General features: G+C 43.6%; 1 protein-coding gene across 20 annotated transcripts in view; it reads left to right on the top strand.

Annotated features, from left to right (window-relative positions):
• The window catches only part of RBFOX1 (RNA binding fox-1 homolog 1), a 2,479,215-nt gene that overhangs the window by 2,377,734 nt on the left and 81,400 nt on the right, over positions 1–20,081 (top strand). For 14 of the 20 annotated variants that reach the window (XR_015729837.1, XM_087878443.1, XM_060692975.2 and 11 more), the window contains one exon: positions 3,766–3,805. The exons of the other annotated variants lie outside the window; for them this stretch is intronic. Coding sequence is in view for 13 of the 14 variants with exons in the window: in XM_087878443.1 (XP_087734569.1) it covers positions 3,766–3,805 (40 nt within the window). In the remaining variant the exon portion in view is untranslated. The remainder of the gene's footprint in view (positions 1–3,765; positions 3,806–20,081) is intronic. 20 annotated transcript variants of the gene reach the window in all.

Genomic DNA, 20,081 nt, shown 5'->3' with positions numbered 1-20,081 from the left:
TCAATGTTTAAATGCAGCAGAGAGAATGCTAACTTTTCTCCCTCCATTCACAAGGGAGCTGCTGCAGTCCCTTTTAAGATCGTCCCCAGGAGGGAAGGGGAAGGGGGGAGCAGGTGGAATAAAGCCGTTTTTCTGAAAGGCAGGAAAATGGGGAAGGGGATTTTCCTGCCTGCCATCCATTCCTCAATCTCAGCACAGACTGAGGGAAGGATGGTAGGCAGGAATATTCCCCTCCCCATTTTCCTGCCATTTGTGACAAGAAGTGGCTTGAAGGGGAGGGGCCGGTGAGGAGCCCCTCAATATGAGTGATGTTGAGTTGGCCACGCCCACCCAGTCACATGACCTCCCCCCCAACAAGCCATGCCCATAGAACCGGTAGGGAATTTTTTTTTAATTTCACCCCTGCCCCATGCCCTGTTTGTCCTTGGTGCTCTCTGAATTTAGAATAGAATAACAGAGTTGGAAGGGACCTTGGAGGTCTTCTAGTCCAACCCCCTGCTTAGGCAGGAAACCCTACACCACTTCAGACAAAGACTTCTTTGTTTCCTTGCAGACATTTCATTACCCAACTAGGTAACATCATCAGTGCTAGCAGGAGTGGGGTTTGCTTTCACGTTATATGTTAGTGGCCACTAATATATAGCTACTAGCCACTAATACATAAAATGAGAGAAAACTCCACTCTCTGCTAGCAGTGATGATGTTACCTAGTTGGGTAATGAAATGTCTGCAAGAAAATATCCAAGCTCAGACAGCACCAGGCACCCCCAGTTTCAACCCTGAGCTACAAATATTCTCTTCTATTGGTATTTGCATATAAACACAGAGGAAACCCCACTCCCTGCTAGCACTGATGATGTTACCTACTTGGGTAATGAAATGTCTGCAAGAAAAGATCCAAGCTCAGAGAGCACCAAGTGCCGCCAATTTCAATCCCGAGGTATAAATATTCTATTCTATCAATACCCTATATCAGTGATGGCTAACCTTTTTGCCGTCACATGCCAAAAGTGGGGGAAGCATGTGGGGATTGTGCGCATGCGGGTCCCCAATCAATGCCCCTCACGCATGCGTGCGTGACCCCCCGTGCTCCTCCCGCTTTTGGCAGGCGATGTCACGGTAGGCCCGGTAGGCCCGTTTTTGCCCTCCCCAGGCTCCAGAGGCTTTCTTGGAGCTTGGGAAGGGCGAAAATGGCCTTCCTCACCACCCCGGAGGCTCTCTGGAGGTCGGAAATGGCCTATTTCCCGACTTCCGGTGGGCCCGAAAATTAGCTGGCTGGCGAGCGCATGCGTGCTGGAGCTGAGCTAGGGCAACGCTCATGTGCCCACAGATATGGCTCTGCGTGCTACGCCATCTGATGTGCTTCGCCATCATGGCCCTATACCCATTTCGCTCATTGGTGAAATCTTTTTTTCCCCTGCCAAAATTAGACCTTTCAAGATTGATGTCAGCTCTTTGAAGTATGCAGGGCCAAGAAACAGGCAAAATGGGGATTGTAAAAATGATCTTTATTGTTGTGGGGTGAAATAAGAGGATCTTCAAAGCCTATCAAAGCTTCTCTATACACTCCCCCCCCCCAAAAAAAAAAAAAAAACCAGGGCAGGATCAGTTAGAGTTTAATTATCTTGCTTATTTAGAGTTTCTTCCTCAGGTTTTCCTTCAGGACCAAGTTATCTTCTCTGAAACTTTCCTCATAATGGTCGCTCAGTTTTTTTTTTCCCCTCAGTCCCATGTCCTACCTCTGTATTCTTCCACATAATCTCCCTACTGCCGTTTTTCCTCACGACGGCATCTTGGTGAGGTAAATTGGGATGAGTGAGAACAACCGGCAGAAATTTATCAATTTGGTGGCTGAGAAGAGAATTAAACTTGGGGTTTAATTGCTTTCAGAACATGTAACGTCATTACATATTCCCCAGGATTCATTCGAAGCAGCCCTTTACGCGCGAAATATTTGGGATGAATGGCGGTGCGGATTATTAGAACGAGTGCCGTATTGCTACCCAGAGACCTTTGTAACTCCGCATTTCAGGGGAATATTTTGGGAGAAAAATAACAAAAGTTGTCTTTATTGAGACTGGTCTTTTTTGACAGATAATTCCTGTTATCTGAAAGGCGTTCCGTATTCCTTAGAACACAACTTGAAATACAGGTTTAAACAAATTCTAGACAGGTTGAAGAACCAGCTTCTCCCATTTGAAGGTGTTCAATTAGGCCCTTTCATCTTCCCCACAATGCATGACGATCTGAGGTGACACCAACAAAAATGTGTAAAAGTATGTTTCCTTGTGCAAAATAAAAAAAGGGTTGCCAAGAGTTGGGTAGTCCCATAGAAGAGGAGTGCATCACTCCATCTGGTACCATAGTGGTATGGAACAGACTACAGATAGTCCTTGACTTACAACAGTTGATTTAGTAACCTCACAAAGTTGCAACCACACTGAAAAAAAGTGACCCATGACCATTTTCCACACTGTCTTCACTTTTTTTTCCCCCTTGCAACCATTGCAGCATCCCCACGATCACGTAATCAAATTTCAGACACTTGGCAACTGATTCATATTTATGATGGTTGCAGTGTCCCGGGATCATGTAATCCTCTTTTGTGATCTTCTGACAAAAGCAAAGTCAATGGGTTCACTTAATGACTTTGTTGATAAATGGTAATAACTGCAGGGATTCCCTTAACAAGCAAGGTTGTAAAATGGGGGGGGGGAATTCACTTAACCACTGTCTCGCTTAGCAACAGAAATGTTGGGCTTAATTGTGGTCGTAAGTTGAGGACTACCTCTACATACAACCCGGTCCCCTGGTCTCCAACACTAGTGATAACATCATGGCTGGCATCTAGACTAGCAAAGAACGTTTTGCTCCTCTTAGAGATGAACCCAATTAGCCTCCCCTTGCGATGCGATGGCTGAGTGCCTAAGAAACCCAGCTTGTCGATCGAAAGATCAGCAGTTCAGCGGTTTGAATCCCTAGTGCCACATAATGGGGTGAGCTCCTTGTCCCAGCTCCTGCCAATCCAGCAGTTCGAAAGCACGTAAAAAAATGCAAGTAGAAAAATAGGGGCCACCTTTGGTGAGAAGGTCACAGCGTTCCGTGCACCTTTGGCATTTAGTCATGCCGGCCATATGACCACGGAGACGTCTTTGGACAGCGCTGGCTCTTCGGCTTTGAAACGGAGATGAGCACCGCCCCCTAGAGTCGGGAATGACTAGCACATATGTGCGAGGGGAACCTTTACCTTTACTGTGACTCAGCTTCATTGCCACATATGAAGGGGCCTCTTCTGCCTAGAAATGGAACAGGTGTTGTTCTAGAATGACAACAAAGCAGCATGGGGTATTGCATTTGTAACGACCTGTAAAATTTGGACAAGTTAGTTTAGATGCTGTGGGGATATCTGAAACTCAGAGGTGAAAATCCTAGCTTGGTATATTGAAAGATGCACTCCCCGCACAAAACACCAGATATTAATGGTGCCACTTTACTTTCTTCTGAAGAAAAGAAAAAAAAATAAAATAAGGAACTTCCAGACCCCATTTGAGATAAGGAAAGAGTGCCCCCCCATCTTATGTGAATTCTATAATGTTATCTATATCTGTACATATTCTTTGTTTGCATTCCAGTTTGTTTTTTCTTTCTTTCTTGTTCCGTTGTTCTTGTGATATGACTAACCTCAAGAGTTTCAGGGGTTGGTAGCATCTGCATGTGGAAATGCACTAATATGAATGTTTTTTCTTTGTGTGTACATCTTTCCAGTGTTGTTTACCAGGATGGATTTTATGGTGCAGACATTTATGTAAGTATGAATTGATGTGCATGCTGTCTGTAGCACCTACATTGCTGGAACCATTTTTTTTATTTTTTTTTTGCTTTTGTTTTTCTTACTTCTACATTTGCTGCATTAAGCTTTGGCTCTGTCTGCCTCCGTGTTGCCATGTTTGGAAATTTAATGGGAAGGATGACTGAGCATGGAATAACTCGGGTTTTTTCATTGCATCAATTGCCATCTGGCTTCATTCACTACCTGGGGGCCTTGTAGAAGGTCCAGTGGGTGAATCTGAGCTTGGATTGGCCACATGTTCTCATCTGAGTAGGCTCCTACATCCTTAAGGGCAAAGCATAAATCGGAAAGATCAAGCATCCCACCCAGGAGTGAAATGCTACCGGTTCGCACCAGTTCGGGAGAAGTGGTAGCGGTGAATGGTGGGTGGTTCGGAGAACCGGTAGCGGTGGCAGCCCGAGACTCCGCCCACCCGCCCGGTAGTTGTTACTTCCTGGTTTTAACCTGGAAGTAACCTGTTTTTTACCCTCTGTGCATGCACAGAAGGCATGTGCAGAGGGTTCAAAATCACACTTGATATGCATGGCGTGCACACTTCCAAACTGGTAGGGAAGGTAAGTAGATTTCACCCCTGATCCCACCCCATTGCTTCATTTCCATGTCAGCCCTGCTATCTTCCTAGATCTCAAGATGCTTTCAACCCCTTAAATTTGATTTGCCTCGCAACTTTCCAGCAGATGACCAACTGATGGATTAGAAAGAGACTGGCACACCATTCTCATCATGGCTGCTCCTTGCTCCTTCCCCTACTCTTTCAATAGGCAGGCACACAGCTTCAGAAGAAGAGTTATCCATCAGCCACCCTTCGGCTGAACCTCAGCTATTGCAACCTCCTCCTTTCTCCATTCTCAAGCTATGTCTCAGAAAGCCAGAGGCTACTCATTGGCTCATTGGGTTAGGAGACCCAGTTGACAATTCTTAAATTAAAGAGTTAGAGCTCCTAGAGGGGTCAATGAAGGTTGTTTATCCTTCATGGGTCAAGGAAACCTTTATGGGAGACAGAAAGAACTTCATGATGAAAAGGTAACTCAGTGGGCAAGCTTGCAACCATGGGAGTCTTTAGTCTTGTTTAAAGACGTTGAGAAGATATTTTGGATAGCAATCAGTTAGTATCTCAGCTGGGCTATGGTAAATGTAATTTATGCGGGGGTGGGCTTCAAAAATTTTAGCAAGGGGTTTTCTGCCCAGTTGCTGGGTGGGCGTGGCCATGGTGGGCGTGGCCTCGTCGGCCTCCTGCAGCACGGGGGGGCTTTTTGCCTTCCCTGGGCTCAGGAGGCTTTCTTTGAGCCTCCAGGAGGGTGAAAACGCCCTCCAGCCTCCAGAGGCCCTCTGGAGGTAAGTGCAGGGCGTGTGCGGAGGCCCTCTGGAGGTAAGTGCAGGGCGTGTGCGGAGGCTCAGAGAAGGCAAAAAATGGGCCTACTGGGAGTTCGGGAAGGACAGAAATGGGCCCGTTTCTGTCCTTCCCGAACTCCCAGTAGGCCCATTTTTTGCCTTCTCTGAGCCTCCGCACACGCCCTGCACTTACCTGCATCCAAAACGGGCCGCGTGAGGACTCCTGGGAGGGGCAGGGTGGAAGGTGCCATCCAGGAGTGGGATTTGGGGGTTCTCCGAACTGCACAGAATCTTAGCTAGAGGTTCTCCTGAACCCCTGCAAACTCCCAGCAGCCCACCCCTGAGTTTGTTATATTTATGGGTAATTAAATAGTATCTTCCTCCAATACATAGTCTATGTATTAGAGTTTTGGAAAAGAAAAACTACAATAACAATTATTTAAAAAATAAAAATAATAATAGTATCTTCCTTCACAAGAAAGATAGAATCTTCTCTGGTCAAGCAATAATAAACTACAAAACTCTGTAAGTCCTCTTTCTATACCAGATACAGGTTTAAAAGCAGTGACACTTATTTGGAAAGTGGGGGAATCAACAAAGTAAAAAAAAAACAGTGGTTGTAATCCAATAAAGCCCCACCCATTTTGTACGAATATTAAAAGTCAAGATAATTATTGATGCTTAGGGCATCCCTGGATATGTTCTTCCTAAATTCTCTGCAGCAGCCTTCCTAACCCAAGGATTACCCCCAAATTAACTGATTTTTAAATGTCTAAAACTTTGTAAGGTTACGAGATATCTCAAGTTTTAGATGTCACGGATATGTATCAATCGGAGACAGAGCTTCAAAGTGAGGGCAATACATGAAACAGAAAATAGCACCATTGCCATTGTCAATTACATCAGTTCAAAGCACCACTCCCCCAAAAACACTGAAAGTGATATTTCAAAAGCTTTGAGAACATGGTGGAATAACCGAACCGACACAGGGAATGAAATCCTGAAAATTTGCAAGATAGATTCTCACGAGGCTGAACATTCAATTAAGTAGTAATAAACTCTCACAACTGTTTGGAGATTGAAAGAGGCCTGAATTTTATTATTTGATTAAACCGCACTTCCCTAAGTAAATGCCTTTGCTTTCCAGATCTCCGTAAAGTAAAATGTCTTTGTTTGAAATGGTATATGGGGTTTCCTTCCTGAGCAGGGGGTTGGACTAGAAGACCTCTAAGGTCCCTTCTGACTCAGTTATTCTGTTAAAATACTTGTCATTTGCCAACCTCCACTGTAGACCACTGTAAAGCCTCCATTGTGGACTTTTAAGATAAAATTTAAAATGAAAATGTTTCGGTCTCAAAAATAGAAATAAGTAAACCTCATTTGTGTTACTACATTGAGCTTTCTGTCCCCTAATTGTGTTACTGTTGCATCACTAGTGTTGCGATATCAAGAGATTGATTGCATTAAAATGAAAGAAATATTAAAAATTCATTAAGTAGTACTTGGGGGAAAAAATCCCATAATTTTTATTTATTACCTACGGTAATAAAGACGGTTTTGAGATGGTTAAGTTGAAATCATTTACATTTCTTGTGGATGGAAGGGAGAAGAGTCTAAAACGTTAAAGAAAATGAGAATATGGTAGTAGTAGTAGTAGTAGTAGTAGTAGTAGTAGTAGTACTAGTAGTAATGGTAGTAATACAGAGCAGCAACTGTGTATTTTGTGGAGAAAACCCACTTTGAAGAATTGAGAGCAACAGAGAAGTACACGGGGTGGGCTTCAAAAATTTTAGCAAGGGGTTCTCTGCCTGGTTTTTTTTTTTTTAATTTGATTTATATGCCGCCCTTCTCCGGAGACTCAGGGCAGCTTACAATGCGTTAAGCAATAGCCTTCATACTTTTGTATATTTATACAAAGTCAGTTTATTGCCCCCACAAACTGGGTCCTCAATTTACCTACCTTAGAAAGGATGGAAGGCTGAGTCAACCTTGAGCCTGGTGAGATTCGAACTTACAGTAATCGCAGACAGCTGGTATTAATCACAATGCTATCAGTCTGCTGAGCCACCAGGCTGGGTGGCGGGGGGGAGCGTTTTTGCCCTCCCTGGGCTCCAGAGGCTTTCCTTAAGCCTCTGGGAGGGCGAAAAGAGCCTCCCCAGGCTCTGGAGGCCCCCTGGAGGCCAGAAATGGGCCTGTTTCCGGCCTTCCAGAACCTCTGATAGACCCGTTTTTCACCCTCCCTAAGCCTCTGCGCATGCCCTGCACTTACCTGCATCTAAAACAGGCCCCATGGGCACTCCTGGGACGGGAGGGGTGGGATGGGCAGGGCCAGCCAGGGGTGGGATTTGGGGGTTCTCCGAACTCCACAGAATCTTAGCTAGAGGTTCTCCTGAACTCCTGTGAACCCCCAGCCCTGGAAGTACGGGAGAGAAAGTAGCCACATCTTTCAATAGCTGCTGTATGTGAGTTTTCCCACTTTGACCCATTTGCAAAAACTATTGGATTAAAACTTAACAATCTCATGGAAAATCTCAATAATCACAAGGGTATTTTGCAGGTACTCAAAGTAAGCCCCACCCCATTCATAAATCCTATTTGGTGGGGAAGATTAGACGAAGTGGTATCCATGGATACGTCAAGGTGGTTGTAGGTAGGTCTTTCTGTTCAATCAATTTAATTATTGTTAGACTAACCTGTGACCTGTTGGGCCATCCTTTGGGATGTGACCAGTCTAATGTGACCAGAAAGAACATTAAATTTTAGGCCTGCCATATTTTTCCCCCCCTCAATGCTGGATGACCCTTTCTGTGCTCATTTACAGAACAAAACAGAATAACAGAATTGGAAGGGAGCTTGGAGGTCTTCTAGTCCAACCCCCTGCTCAAGCAGGAGACCTTATACCATTCCAGACAAATAGCTTTCCAGACTTTTCTTAAAAACCTCCAGTGATGGAGCACCCACGACTTCTGAAAGTAATCCGTTCCACAGGTTAATTGTTCTCACTGTTAGGAAGTTTCTCCTTAGTTCTAGGTTGCTTCTCTCCTTGACCAGTTTCCATCCAGTGTTTCTTGTCTTCCCTTCTGGTGCTTTGGAAAAATAGGTTGATCCCCTTTTCTTTGTGACCGTCCCTCAAACACAACTATTATGTCACCCCTAGTTCTTCTTTTCACTAGGCAAACCCAATTCTTCCTATCTTTTAACCTCCAACCTATCTTTTAACCTCCTATCATCTAAGAATAGAATAGAATAGAATAGAATAGAATAGAATAGAATAGAATAGAATAGAATAGAATAGAATAGAATAGAATAGAATAGAATAGACATTGGAATGAAGAATAGAATAAGAATAAGAATAAGAATAAGAATAGAATAGAATAGAATAGAATAGAATAGAATAGAATAGAATAGAATAGAATAGAATAGAATAGAATAGAATAGACATTGGAATGAAGAATAGAATAAGAATAAGAATAAGAATAAGAATAGAATAGAATAGAATAGAATAGAATAGAATAGAATAGAATAGAATAGAATAGAATAGAATAGAATAGAATAGAATAGAATTCTTTATTGGCCAAGTGTGATTGGACACACAAGGAATTTGTCTTTGGTGCATATGCTCTCAGGGTACATATAGAAAAAATAAAATATATTCATCAAGAATCATAAGATACAACACTTAGTGATAGTTATAAATAGAAAAATAATTGCAGTGGCAAACAAATTCGAATAATACATCAATATTGCTTAACGCATTGTAAGCCGCCCTGAGTCTCCAGAGAAGGGCGGCATATAAATCAAATTAAAAAAAAAATAAAAAAAAATATTTATTAACCTAAAGAAAGAAACAGAATGGCCATGGATGAACGAAGGGAGGAATTGTGGGAACAGGAGCAACTTCCAGCTTCCTGCTGGCTTCCCCATTGATTTTGTTTGTGGGAAGTTGTCAGGCAGAATCAGAAATTCTGATCAGCTCACTGCTCAGGCACATTGCAACATCCACAACTTTGCATACAACACTGGCCTAAACATTGTGGAAATTTCAGTTTAACAGTCCTGTATTTTTTAATGCATTATTTAAGGCAACAGATCTTAGATTACTTGATTCAAAGATTCTTGTGGTATAACGCACCTTTTGGACTAACATGAAGGTATAAACAGACAAACAAGCAATAAAACTTTTAGTAGTATAGCTAGATTTTAGGTTCCTTTTAACTTTCATCTTTAAAAGCGAAGCTGGCTTCGGTCAGTATCATTTCCAGGAATACCTGCAAACTGAGTGTAATTCTGATGCATTTTGTGTTTGTTTTCTTTCTAAAAATGGAAAGTTGGCTGCACTCCAGTGGTTTGCAGGAAACGAGAAAAAAAAAAAGCTACTTGATTTTCAAGAACAAGTAGAACATAGAATCGTAGGGCTGGAAGAGACCTCAGAGGTCTTCTAATCCAATCCCTTGCTCAAGGCAGGATAGCTTATACCATCCTAGTCAAATGATTGTCCAATCTCTTCTTGAAAACCTCCATCAATGGAGAACCCACAACTTCTGGAGGCAAGCTGTTCTACTGATTAATGGCTCACAGAGTCAGGAAATTTCTCCTAATTCTAGTTTGGATTTCTCTTTAATGACCTTCCACCCATTACTTCTTGTCCTACGCTCAGGCCCATTTGAGAATAGGTCAACCTTCTCTTCTTGTGACAGCCCCTCAAGGACTGGAAAACAAGGATCTATCTACAAAATGGCCACACTGAGGCCCCCAGGATTAGGGGTGACACACTGAGGCACTGAGTGTGGCCATTTTGTATAGATCCTTGTTTTCAATATTCCAAAGCTGTCACTCCCTTGGAGGTCTTCTAATCCAACCCCCTGCTCAAGACCCTGTACCCCATTTCAGACAAGTGGCTGTCCATTCTTTTCTTAAAAACCTCCAGTGATGGAACACCTACAATTTCTGGAGGCCAGCCACCCCACTGGTTAATTGTCCTCACTGTTGGGAAGCTTCTCCTCAGTTCTAGGTTGCTTCTCTCCTTGATTAGTTTCCATCCATTGTTTCTTGTCCTGCACTCTGGTACTTTGACCCCCTCTTTTTTTGTGGCAGCCATCAAATACTGGAATACATACAGGTTGTTTTGACCTAGGTTTCCTTAGAAAGTATAAAACACAATCTTAGTCCCGCAAAACCTCTTTTATTTATATGGCTGTAAACTACTTTCATTTACAGTCTGCAAGGTTTGATAAACAGTCTTTCAAGAGGAAGGTTATCAACACCCACTTATCTCGTGTGGAACGCTGCCAGAGAGCTAATTTCTAGACGCGGGGCAAGGCCAAACTTGGCACAGAGTCACAAACAGAATTTTCAACTCTTGAATCGGCCGGATGAATTAATTGCTTCCTGCAAAAGCTCACGTCCTGTTTGCTTCTCTTTTATGTCTTATGGGAGGGGCCAATCATCTCCAAGCCTTACTCCCAAGTCGACCTTCTTTCCTTAATTGTTCCTGTCTCCTGGCAGCTCTGCGCATGCATACACTGGGAACAGGCTCACGCTGTTCTTCTGACTCACTGCTATCTAGCTCCTTCTCTGCCTCCAATGCAGAGGCCTCGCCTGAGCTTTCCCCAGCCCCCAGGACTGGCCCAACCTCCTCACTGTCCAACTCTGCAGCCAGCTCCGCAGGCTGCCAGCGGGTCACAACACAATCCTCTCCCCTTCCACTTTTTCCATTTCATTCCTTAACTACTGTAATAGGAAAAGGTCGCTGCTGTTAATAATAATGATGATGATGATAATTATATTTATATGCTCCCCCAAGTCCCAGCAACTCTGGGCATTTTTACAATTGTTAAAAACATTTAAAAGCAAAAACAATCCAAGAGAAAAGAACAAAGAACTATGCCACATGAGAGAGTTCCTCCCAAGCTCCTTGTTGGCTTGCTTGTTCAAATCCTGACCTTGACACAATGCTCTTGAGTGTTCTCTAAGGCTTTTCTTCCTAACTTGTGCAGGGTTTCTCTCTGCTTGCCTTTCTAACTGCAAAGGGAAAGCAGGGCACAAATGCCCATGGAACACACACTGCACCCCACAGTGCAAGTAGAGGGAATGTCCTTTCAAATTTCTGCAGGAGAAGGAGCACTTCTCCATCAATTGAACAAGGACAGCATTCCTTCTTAGAGGGGACAATTGCACTGGTTCTGAAAAAGTCCCATGGGAGGAAAGAGCTGCTGATAGCTCACCTGTTGGTTTCAGTAGAGCGTGGGAAGGGAAGGATACTGGAACTGGCCGGAAGGAGAATTGTGGGATTGACTTATTCTCCAAAGCTCCTGTGGGTAAGATAAATACAGTAGTGGCCAAAATTATGGAAACCTTTTGGAAAAAGTGTATTTTTGAGGTTTGATAGCATATAACACCACTTTTTTTTTTAGAGTTTCAAGATAATCCACTGCTGGAATGGCCTGGGAATAGCCCAGACCTTAACCCCATTAAAAAATCTATGGAGCCGACTAAAGAAACTTGTTAGTCAGAAGCGACCCAGCAATAAAACCAAGATAATAGAAGCCATCATTCAATCTTAGTTTCACATTATAACAGCTGCAGAACTCAAAGACTTGGTTCGCTCCATAAGAAGACATTGTAAGGCCGTCATTCATGCTAAAGTTTACCCAACTAAGTATTAACTGACACGGTGATAATTTTTTGTATACTTCATTTTTTTTTATGGTGATAATTTTTGTATATCTTGTTTTTTCTACATGTTTCACTTTTCTTCTTTATACTGTAACTGCTATTCTAATAGAAAAACCTTTCTAAAAGTTATTGCATTACATTCTTGATTAAATTATCTTTCCGCTGATATATAATTTTATGGTATTATTCCCCTCCCCCCCAAAAAAGTGGTGTTATTAGCTAGTTTTAGAAAATACACTTTTCCCAAAAGATTTCCACAATTTTGGCCACTATTGTAGCAATAGGTAGAAGCTCACTAAAGGGAGATCCAACCCAAAATGAAGGAGAAATTTCCCGACAGTGAGAACAATTAATCAGTGGAACAGCTTGCTTTCTGCAGTTGTGGGTGCTCCAGATTTTCAAGAATAGACTGGATAACCACTTGTCCAGGATGATATAAGATCTCCTGCCATGGGCATGGGGTTGGACTAGAAGACCTCCTTTGTCCCTTCCAACCCTATGAAACAGCTTGTCCTTCCCAGCCCTTTCGTGACTTAAAAACATGGAAGAACAGTAAACTTCACCCAGGAGGATGTCACCATTTCAACATCAAATTTGATTTCATTAAATTGTACGAGGTTTGCTAGAAAAGAAAATAATCCAGGATAATTTCTCTTGCTGGCACTAATTCTATTCATGCCGAGGAGTGGGTGATACGAAGCCTGAAGTTGGAACAGTGAGCAAATCCCTTTTGAGCTTGATTATGTCTTAAGTGCATCTCCACGGGCTCAGAGAGTCCACTCGGTCAGGGAAGAGTCGCCTTTCTTAATCACTGCTTAAGTTCCACCGTCATTCCTTAAATCCTCTGGAGACGAAACAGATGAGAAATTTTAACAACAAGAAGATTTCTGCAGCTGCTTAGATTGTTACCAGATTTGGCCTCAAGCAAAAATCAAAGTGAAACTTTGTTTTGGTGAACTGTTACACAATGCTGGGTTTTCCCTGGAGCAAAGCTAGAAGAGACGGGCAGCTGTCAAGAGCTGCATTTGAGCAGAAAGAAGAAAATGGCCTAGCAGAAGATAACAAATAGTACCCTGATGATGGGGGTGTTTTTCATTCGTCTCTCTTGAAAGTTGATAAATGCCATTTTGGCCATAAAAAGGAGTCTCTAATTAAGTGAAACTATTTGTTCTTTCCAGGGGACCATCTCTTCAAAAATTTTAGAAAGGGGTTCTCTGACCGGTTGCTGGGTGGGTCTGACCATGGTGGGCGTGGCCTAATTGGCCTCCTGCACCATGGTGGGGGGGCATTTTTGCCCTCCCCAGGCTCCAGAGTCTTTTCTTGAGCCTCCGGGAGGGTGAAACCGGCCTCCCCAGACTCCTGAGGCTCTCTGGAGGCTGGAAATGGGCCTATTTCTGGCCTTCCCAAACTTCTGGTAGGCCCGTTTTTCACTCTCTCCATGCCTCCATGCACGCCCTGCACTTACCTACATCCAAAACAGGCCACGTGGAGACTCCTGGAAGGGGAGGGGCAGGGTGGCGGGGCCAGCTAGGAGTGGGATTTGGGGGTTCTCCAAACTGCACAGAATCTTAGCTAGAGGTTCTCCTGAACCCCTGCAAACCTCCAGCAGTCCACCCCTTGTTCTCTCTAAGAGTAAAGATCTTGTGGGTTTTTTTTTCAACATGTCCATGTAGCTTTATTGCCAACGTTATGGATGTGGCTGCCCATTCTCATCTATCAGGTTGATTTTTTTGTTTCTTTATTTTGCCCTAGTAGTTGTGTCTGCGTATGCAGTTATGACTTAGGAAGAGTGAGAGGGATGAGACATTGGATATTTTTTCAAAAATATCGCTACAACTAAATTAGAACCAAACTTGTCCAATCTATAACTAAGACTTAGAACATAGAATAACAACATTGAGTCGTTATATGCTGCCCTGAGTCCTTCGGGAGAAGGACGGCATATAAATCCAATAAATAAATAAATAAATTCTCACTGTTAGGAAATTTCTCCTTAATTCCAGGTTGGATTTTCTCTTTGATAATCTTCCAGCCATTACTTCTTGTCTTGCCCTCAGGTGCTTTGGAGATTATGTCAACTCCTTCTTCTTTGTGACTGACCCTCTAGTACTGGAAGACAATTATCATCACCAGCTTTCATGTCACTCCTAAATCTTCTCTTCGTTAGACTAGACATACCTAGTTCTCTTAGATGTTCATCATACTGTTTAGCCCCTAGACTCTTTATCATCTTTCTTGTTCTTCTCTGCATTCTTTCTAGGGCCTCAGGATCTTTTTTTGTATTGTGATGACCAGAACTGGACACAGTATTCCAAGTGTGGCATCACTTGTTGTTGTTAGTTGTGAAGTCATGTCCGACCCATCGCGGACAACATTCCTCCAGGCCTTCCTGTCCTCTACCATCCTCTGGAGTCCATTTAAGCTCACGCCTACTGCTTCAGGGACTCCATCCAGCCACCTCGTTCTTTGCCATCCCCTTCTTCTTTCGCCCTCCATCGTTCCCAGCATTAGGCTCTTCTCCAGGGAGTCCTTCCTTCTCATTAGGTGGCCAAAGTATTTGAGTTTCCTCTTCAGGATCTGGCCTTCTAAAGAGCAGTCAGGGTTGATCTCCTCTAAGACTGACCGGTTTGATCGCCTTGCAGTCCAAGGGACTCGCAGGAGTCTTCTGCAGCACCAGAGTTCAAAGGCCTCAATTCTTTGATGCTCGGCCTTCCTTATGGTCCCACTTTCACAGCCATACATTGCAACTGGGAAAACCAATTGATTGTCCAGTATAAAGTCTAAAATGTATTGCAAATTCCTTTTGACTGAGTTTGAAACAAGTCTGGTTGGTTTTTTGTTCTTCCTACAAACAATCTGTTTTAGTGATAAGGTTGTTGTTTTTTTCTCCTCTCTCTGAACGAGTTACAAAAGCAGGGAAGGATCTGACATAACAATTTAAGAAATGGGGAAACCTCTCTCTCTCTACAAAGTTGCTGCTTTTGACTAGAAACCTGCTGGGTTCCTTGTAATATTTATCTCCCCAAAGGTTACAAAGCATCTTTAAGGAGACATTGCCCAGCATAGCAATCACTTCCCACTTAAAATTTAATAGGGGAATTTTCAAAAAACCTGGCTGCATGAGAAGGCTCCTTTTCCCCCGCCATGTTCTTAGCGATGCTCTGAACCAAAATCTAAATAAGATTAGATCAATCTTGCAAGCTCTATGGTGTGTTTTCATATTTCAAAAGGCAGCTAGCTCAGCTCCCTTTTCCTGCCCGATTCCATTTCCTCTCTGTCGTTCTTTCCTCTCCACTCCCTTCCATTATTTGCCGGGCTGAGTAAAAAAAATATGAGATCTGCCTGGTAGAGAAAATATATGACTCAGAATTTATGAGTTCCCAACAGAGCCCTGAAATATTGACCGGTTCCGAGATCGATCACCTCCCAGCTTCAGCTCAGTTAGCCATTTTAAATGGAGGGAACTGAAACTTGAGTAGGAGAAGAAAGGCAGAATGTGCTGACAACAGAAACATGATTTGAACAAGAACAGCATGAAGCCCAGGGAGATACAGGGAGGAAGAAAAAAATATATATATGAAGAAACCTAGGAGGATTGTGCACATATTATATGAGGGTGATAGATGAGAGAAAAAGAAGCAGAGGTTCAGAAAAAACATAAATATCTATCAACAACAACAACAACAACAACAAAAAAGCAGAAGTGCAAAGGCATCTCGCAGTGGTGAACTTTGTTAGAAAAGATATCAAACGCGGCTTTCTCTGAGTCTTGTGGTATGTGAGGTGAAGAATCATTGCTGGAACTCCTTCAAGGCCAAATGATAGAACTTACTGGGTGCTGGAAGTCAGCAGCAAATGCTTAATTTATTTAATTTGTTGGCTGAATTTTCATATCCCGTGGATGGGAAACAAAATCCGAATAACAGGGTTGGAAGGGACCTTGTAGGTCATCTAGTCCAACCCCCCACCCAAGCAGGAGACCCTACACCATTTCTGACAGATGACAGCCCAGTCTCTTCTTGAAAGCTTCCAGGGATGAAGCTCCCACAACTTCCAAAGGCTACTTCCGTTCCATTGGTTAACTGTTCTCACTGTCAGGAAATTCCTCCTTATTTCCAGGTTGAATCTCTCCTCGGTCAGTTTCCATCCATTATTCCTTGTCTGGCCTTCAGGTGCTTTGGAAAATATCTTGACCCCCTCCTCTCCTCCCTCAAATATTGGAAGACTGTTCTCATGTCTCCCCTGGTCGTTCTCTTCTCTTCACTAGACTAGCCATGCCCAGTTCCTGCAACCGTTCATCGGATGTTTTAGTCTCCAGTCCCCTAATCATCTTGGTTGCTCTTCTCTGCATGCTTTCTAGAGTCTCAACATCTTTTTTATAGCATGGTGATCAAAAGTAGATGCAGTATTCTAGATGTGGTCTTACTTTTATAGAGTGGTATTCGTACCTCACTTGATCGATTTCCATCCATTATTCCTTGTCTGACCTTCAGGTGCCTTGGAAAATAGCTTGACCCCCCTCTTCTCCATGGCAGCCTCTCAAATATTTGAAGACTGCTATCATGTCTCCCCTGGCCCTTCTCTTCACTAGCCCAGTTCCTGCAACCGTTCATCGTATGCTTCTCTATTTATATCTATAGGAGCATCCTTGGCTAAAACTTGGGTGCCAAAGTAAAGTAATGGAAATACTGACTTTCCATAAAGTCAGTTATTTCCTAGCTTTTTTCTTTCCAACAAAGTTAATTACTGGGTTTGTCCCAAGCTGTGTGGGAGCAGGAGATGGCTATTTCTCCACACTAATGCACATCACACGAAAGAGATTTTTTTAAAAAAAAAAAAAAAACACACCCCTCATTTCCACAGAGAGAGATGTAAACATGGGCTGCTAAAATAGGACTAATAAAAGAAAAGCAAGAAGACCATTAGCTTAAATACAATATTTCATATGCGTATAAAGTTGCAAGAGGATATCTCTTGCAACTTTATACGCATATGAAATATTGTATTTAAGCCAATGGTCTTCTTTAGCAAAAAAAAAAAAATGCTATCTCACCTTCAGTCTAGCTATCACCAGTGGCTGACTGAGAATGTCGGAATAATTTGATAAGGAAAGCAAGAAGCAACCGGCTCTGAAGAACAATTGCTCAAACTGTGGGGAGCAATCCAGATGTTAACATCTGTAGATTTGCCTTCCTTTCTTTGTTGACTCCAACTCCTCTCTCCCATCATGAGGATAGAAAAAAGAATATGATGGAAAATGGGCCACCTAGAGCTCTTTTTTTATATATAGGAATATTTGGCATTGAAATAATTTAACTGGAATTGGCTGATTGTCCATCTATTCTTCCTTAGAACACAATCACAGAAAGGTCATAAGGGGTCATGCAACCAGGGGTGGGCTTCAAAAATTTTAGTAAGCGGTTCTCTGCCCAGTTGCTGGGTGGGCGTGGCCATGGTGGGTGTGGCCTCATCGCCTCCTGCACCACGGTGGGGGGGGCGTTTTTGCCCTCCCTGGCCTTGGGAGGCTTTCGTCATGTCTCCGGAAGGGTGAAAATGGCCTCCCCAGGCTCCAGAGGCCCTCTGGAGGCCAGAAACAGGCCCATTTCCAGCCTTCCCAAACTTCCGGTAGGCCCACTTACCTGCATCCAAAACGGACCATGTGGGGACTCCTGGGAGGGGCGGGATGGGGTGGGCGGGACCAGCCAGGAATGGGATTTGGGGGTTCTCCGAACTGCACAGAATCTTAGCTAGAGGTTCTCCCGAACCCCTGCATACAGCCCCTTATTAACAATGAACAATTGTTAAATCCAGTCTAACAAAGACAAGGACTAGGGGCAATATGACAGCAGTTTTCCAGTACTTGAGAGGCAGTCCAGGGGTGGCTTCTAAATTTTTTTACTACCGGTTCTGTGGGCGTGGCTTATTTTGTGGGCGTGGCTTGATGGTCATGTGACAATTCTTTAGGATTTAGCAGAGGTAATGGTCTACCAGGCTTTTAACTGCTTGTAGAGCTGTACCGGTCTACTCATTTGTTTTTGGGGTCACCGGTCTACCCATATGTTTTTGGAGGTACCGGTCTACTCATTTGTTTTTGGAGGCACTAGTCTACTCATTTGTTTTTGGAGGCACCGGTCTACCACCATATTGCCTTGATCAGCTGTAGGGCAGCCCTTTGAAGCCCCACGGCAAGAGTTTAAACAGTTTTTTTTCCTTCTAGCCGATCAGCTGGGACTCGGGAGGCAGCAATAGTTTGGGGGTGGGGCCAAATAAAAGGTAAGAATAACGTGGGGGTTGTTGGGGCGGAGGGCCCAGCTGCTGAACAAAGAGAACCAGTTCGGTGACATCATATCGTCACCGCTACCGGCTCGGCCGAACCAGGCCGAACCGGGAGGAACCCATCACTGAGGCAGTCACAGAGAAGAGCAGGCTGGCCTGTTCTTCAAAGCACTTGAGGGCAGGACAAGAAGCAATGGATGGAAACTAATCAAGGAGAGAAGCAAACTAGAACTAGGGAGAAATTTCCTGACAGGGAGAACAATTAACCAGTGGAACGGTTTGCCTTCAGAGGTTGTGGGTGCTCCATCACTGAATATTTCTCACATCGACTAACCAAATGCTACCAGAAGGTCCAGCAGCATAGCTTGAGGGCACCTCCTACATATTTCTCATCATTTAATACTGAGCCTGGTGGTGGAGGATCTGTTGCTCAATAATGACTCATAAGAGTACTTTGAGCTACTGTCTGCCAAGTTATTTTATCTGCTGACGCCCATCAAAGCAGCTTTGAATTGTGGAATAATATATGTGATGTGTTCCTTTCACTCATCTACCCACTTTTTACGTGGTAATAGAATAAAGAGATCAGCTATTTCTTCATTTATGGGTTGTGAATCCCATAAATGAATGGTGGGCATGAGTAAGGTTTTATTTTTTTCCCTTGCTTCATTATTTGGGAATGCATTCCAGAGGACAGGAGTGTGCCACCACTCCTCTACCCTGTCAGAGAATCATCAAGAAAAAGGGAAAGCTTTTGCAGTCCATCAAAGCCAACCCTCTGCAGAATGAGGAAAGTTAGAGATAGAGCATATCAGAATAGAATAACAGAGTTGGAAGAGACCATGGAGGTCTTCAAATCCAACCCCCTGCTTAGGCAGAGAACCCTATACTTGTGATGGCGAACCTATGGCATGCATGCCAGAGGTGGCACGCAGAGCCAACTGCTCTTCTGGTTTCCGGTGCACCAGCTGGTCTTCGTGGGCTCCGAAGTGCCTGAAAACGGCCCAAAAATGCCCAAAAACCAGGTCATTTTTCAGCTGTTTTCTGGGCCATTTTCTGGACCATTTTCAGGCTGGTTTTTGGTCTTTGTGGGCTCCGGAGTGCCAGAAAACAGACAGAAAACAGCCCACAAAATGCCCCTAAAACAGGTCATTTTTCAGCCATTTTCTGGGCTGTTTCTGTGCCATTTTCTGGGACATTTTCAGGCCATTGTTTGGTCTTCGTGGGCTCCGGAGTGCCAGAAAACGGCCTGAAAACGGCCCCAAAAATGGCAAAAAACGGCCAAAACAGGCATGTGCATGCCGGAGAGCTGGTCTTTGGGGTTCCGGTGCTCCACTGCATGCGAAGACCAGTTGGCTGGCATGCATGCACATGCCAAAAACCCAAAGACCAGCTGGCTGGCATGCACATGTTTCCAGTGCTTCAGGGCCATTTTCAGGCCATTTTTTGGTCTTTGTGAGCTCCGGAGTGCCAGAAAACGGCCTGAAAATGGCCAAAAAAAATGGCCAAAAACAGCCAAAAAACAGGCATGCAGATGCCGGCCAGCTTAGGGTTCCGGTGCACCAGTGTATGCAAATAGCAGCTGGCTGGCATGCATGCACATGCCAAAAACCCAAAGATCAGCTGGCCAGCATGGACATGTTTCCAGTGCTCCAGCATGCACTCATGCATGTGCATGCACATGCCTTCTGATTTGGGCACTCAATGCCAAAAAGGTTCGCCATCACTGCCCTATATCATTTCATTTTTTAAAAAAATATCTTTATTAAATATTTACAGTAAAATTAACACATAATAATGATTGGAAAACAATATAAGAAATGAAATGTAGGAACACATAAACACAAGACTAAAACGAAACAACAAACATGACTAACCGAGAGTTAAACTCACACTCCAATTAATATTAACTAATATCATCCTAACCAAACATTTCAATACAATCAAG

Source organism: Pantherophis guttatus, chromosome 14 (assembly GCF_059756535.1).
Source record: "Pantherophis guttatus breed Tessera chromosome 14, ASM5975653v1, whole genome shotgun sequence".
Classification (NCBI taxonomy): domain Eukaryota; kingdom Metazoa; phylum Chordata; class Lepidosauria; order Squamata; family Colubridae; genus Pantherophis; species Pantherophis guttatus.
The sequence above is the reverse complement of the archived record's forward strand: the minus strand, read 5'-3'. Positions and strand labels throughout refer to the sequence as shown.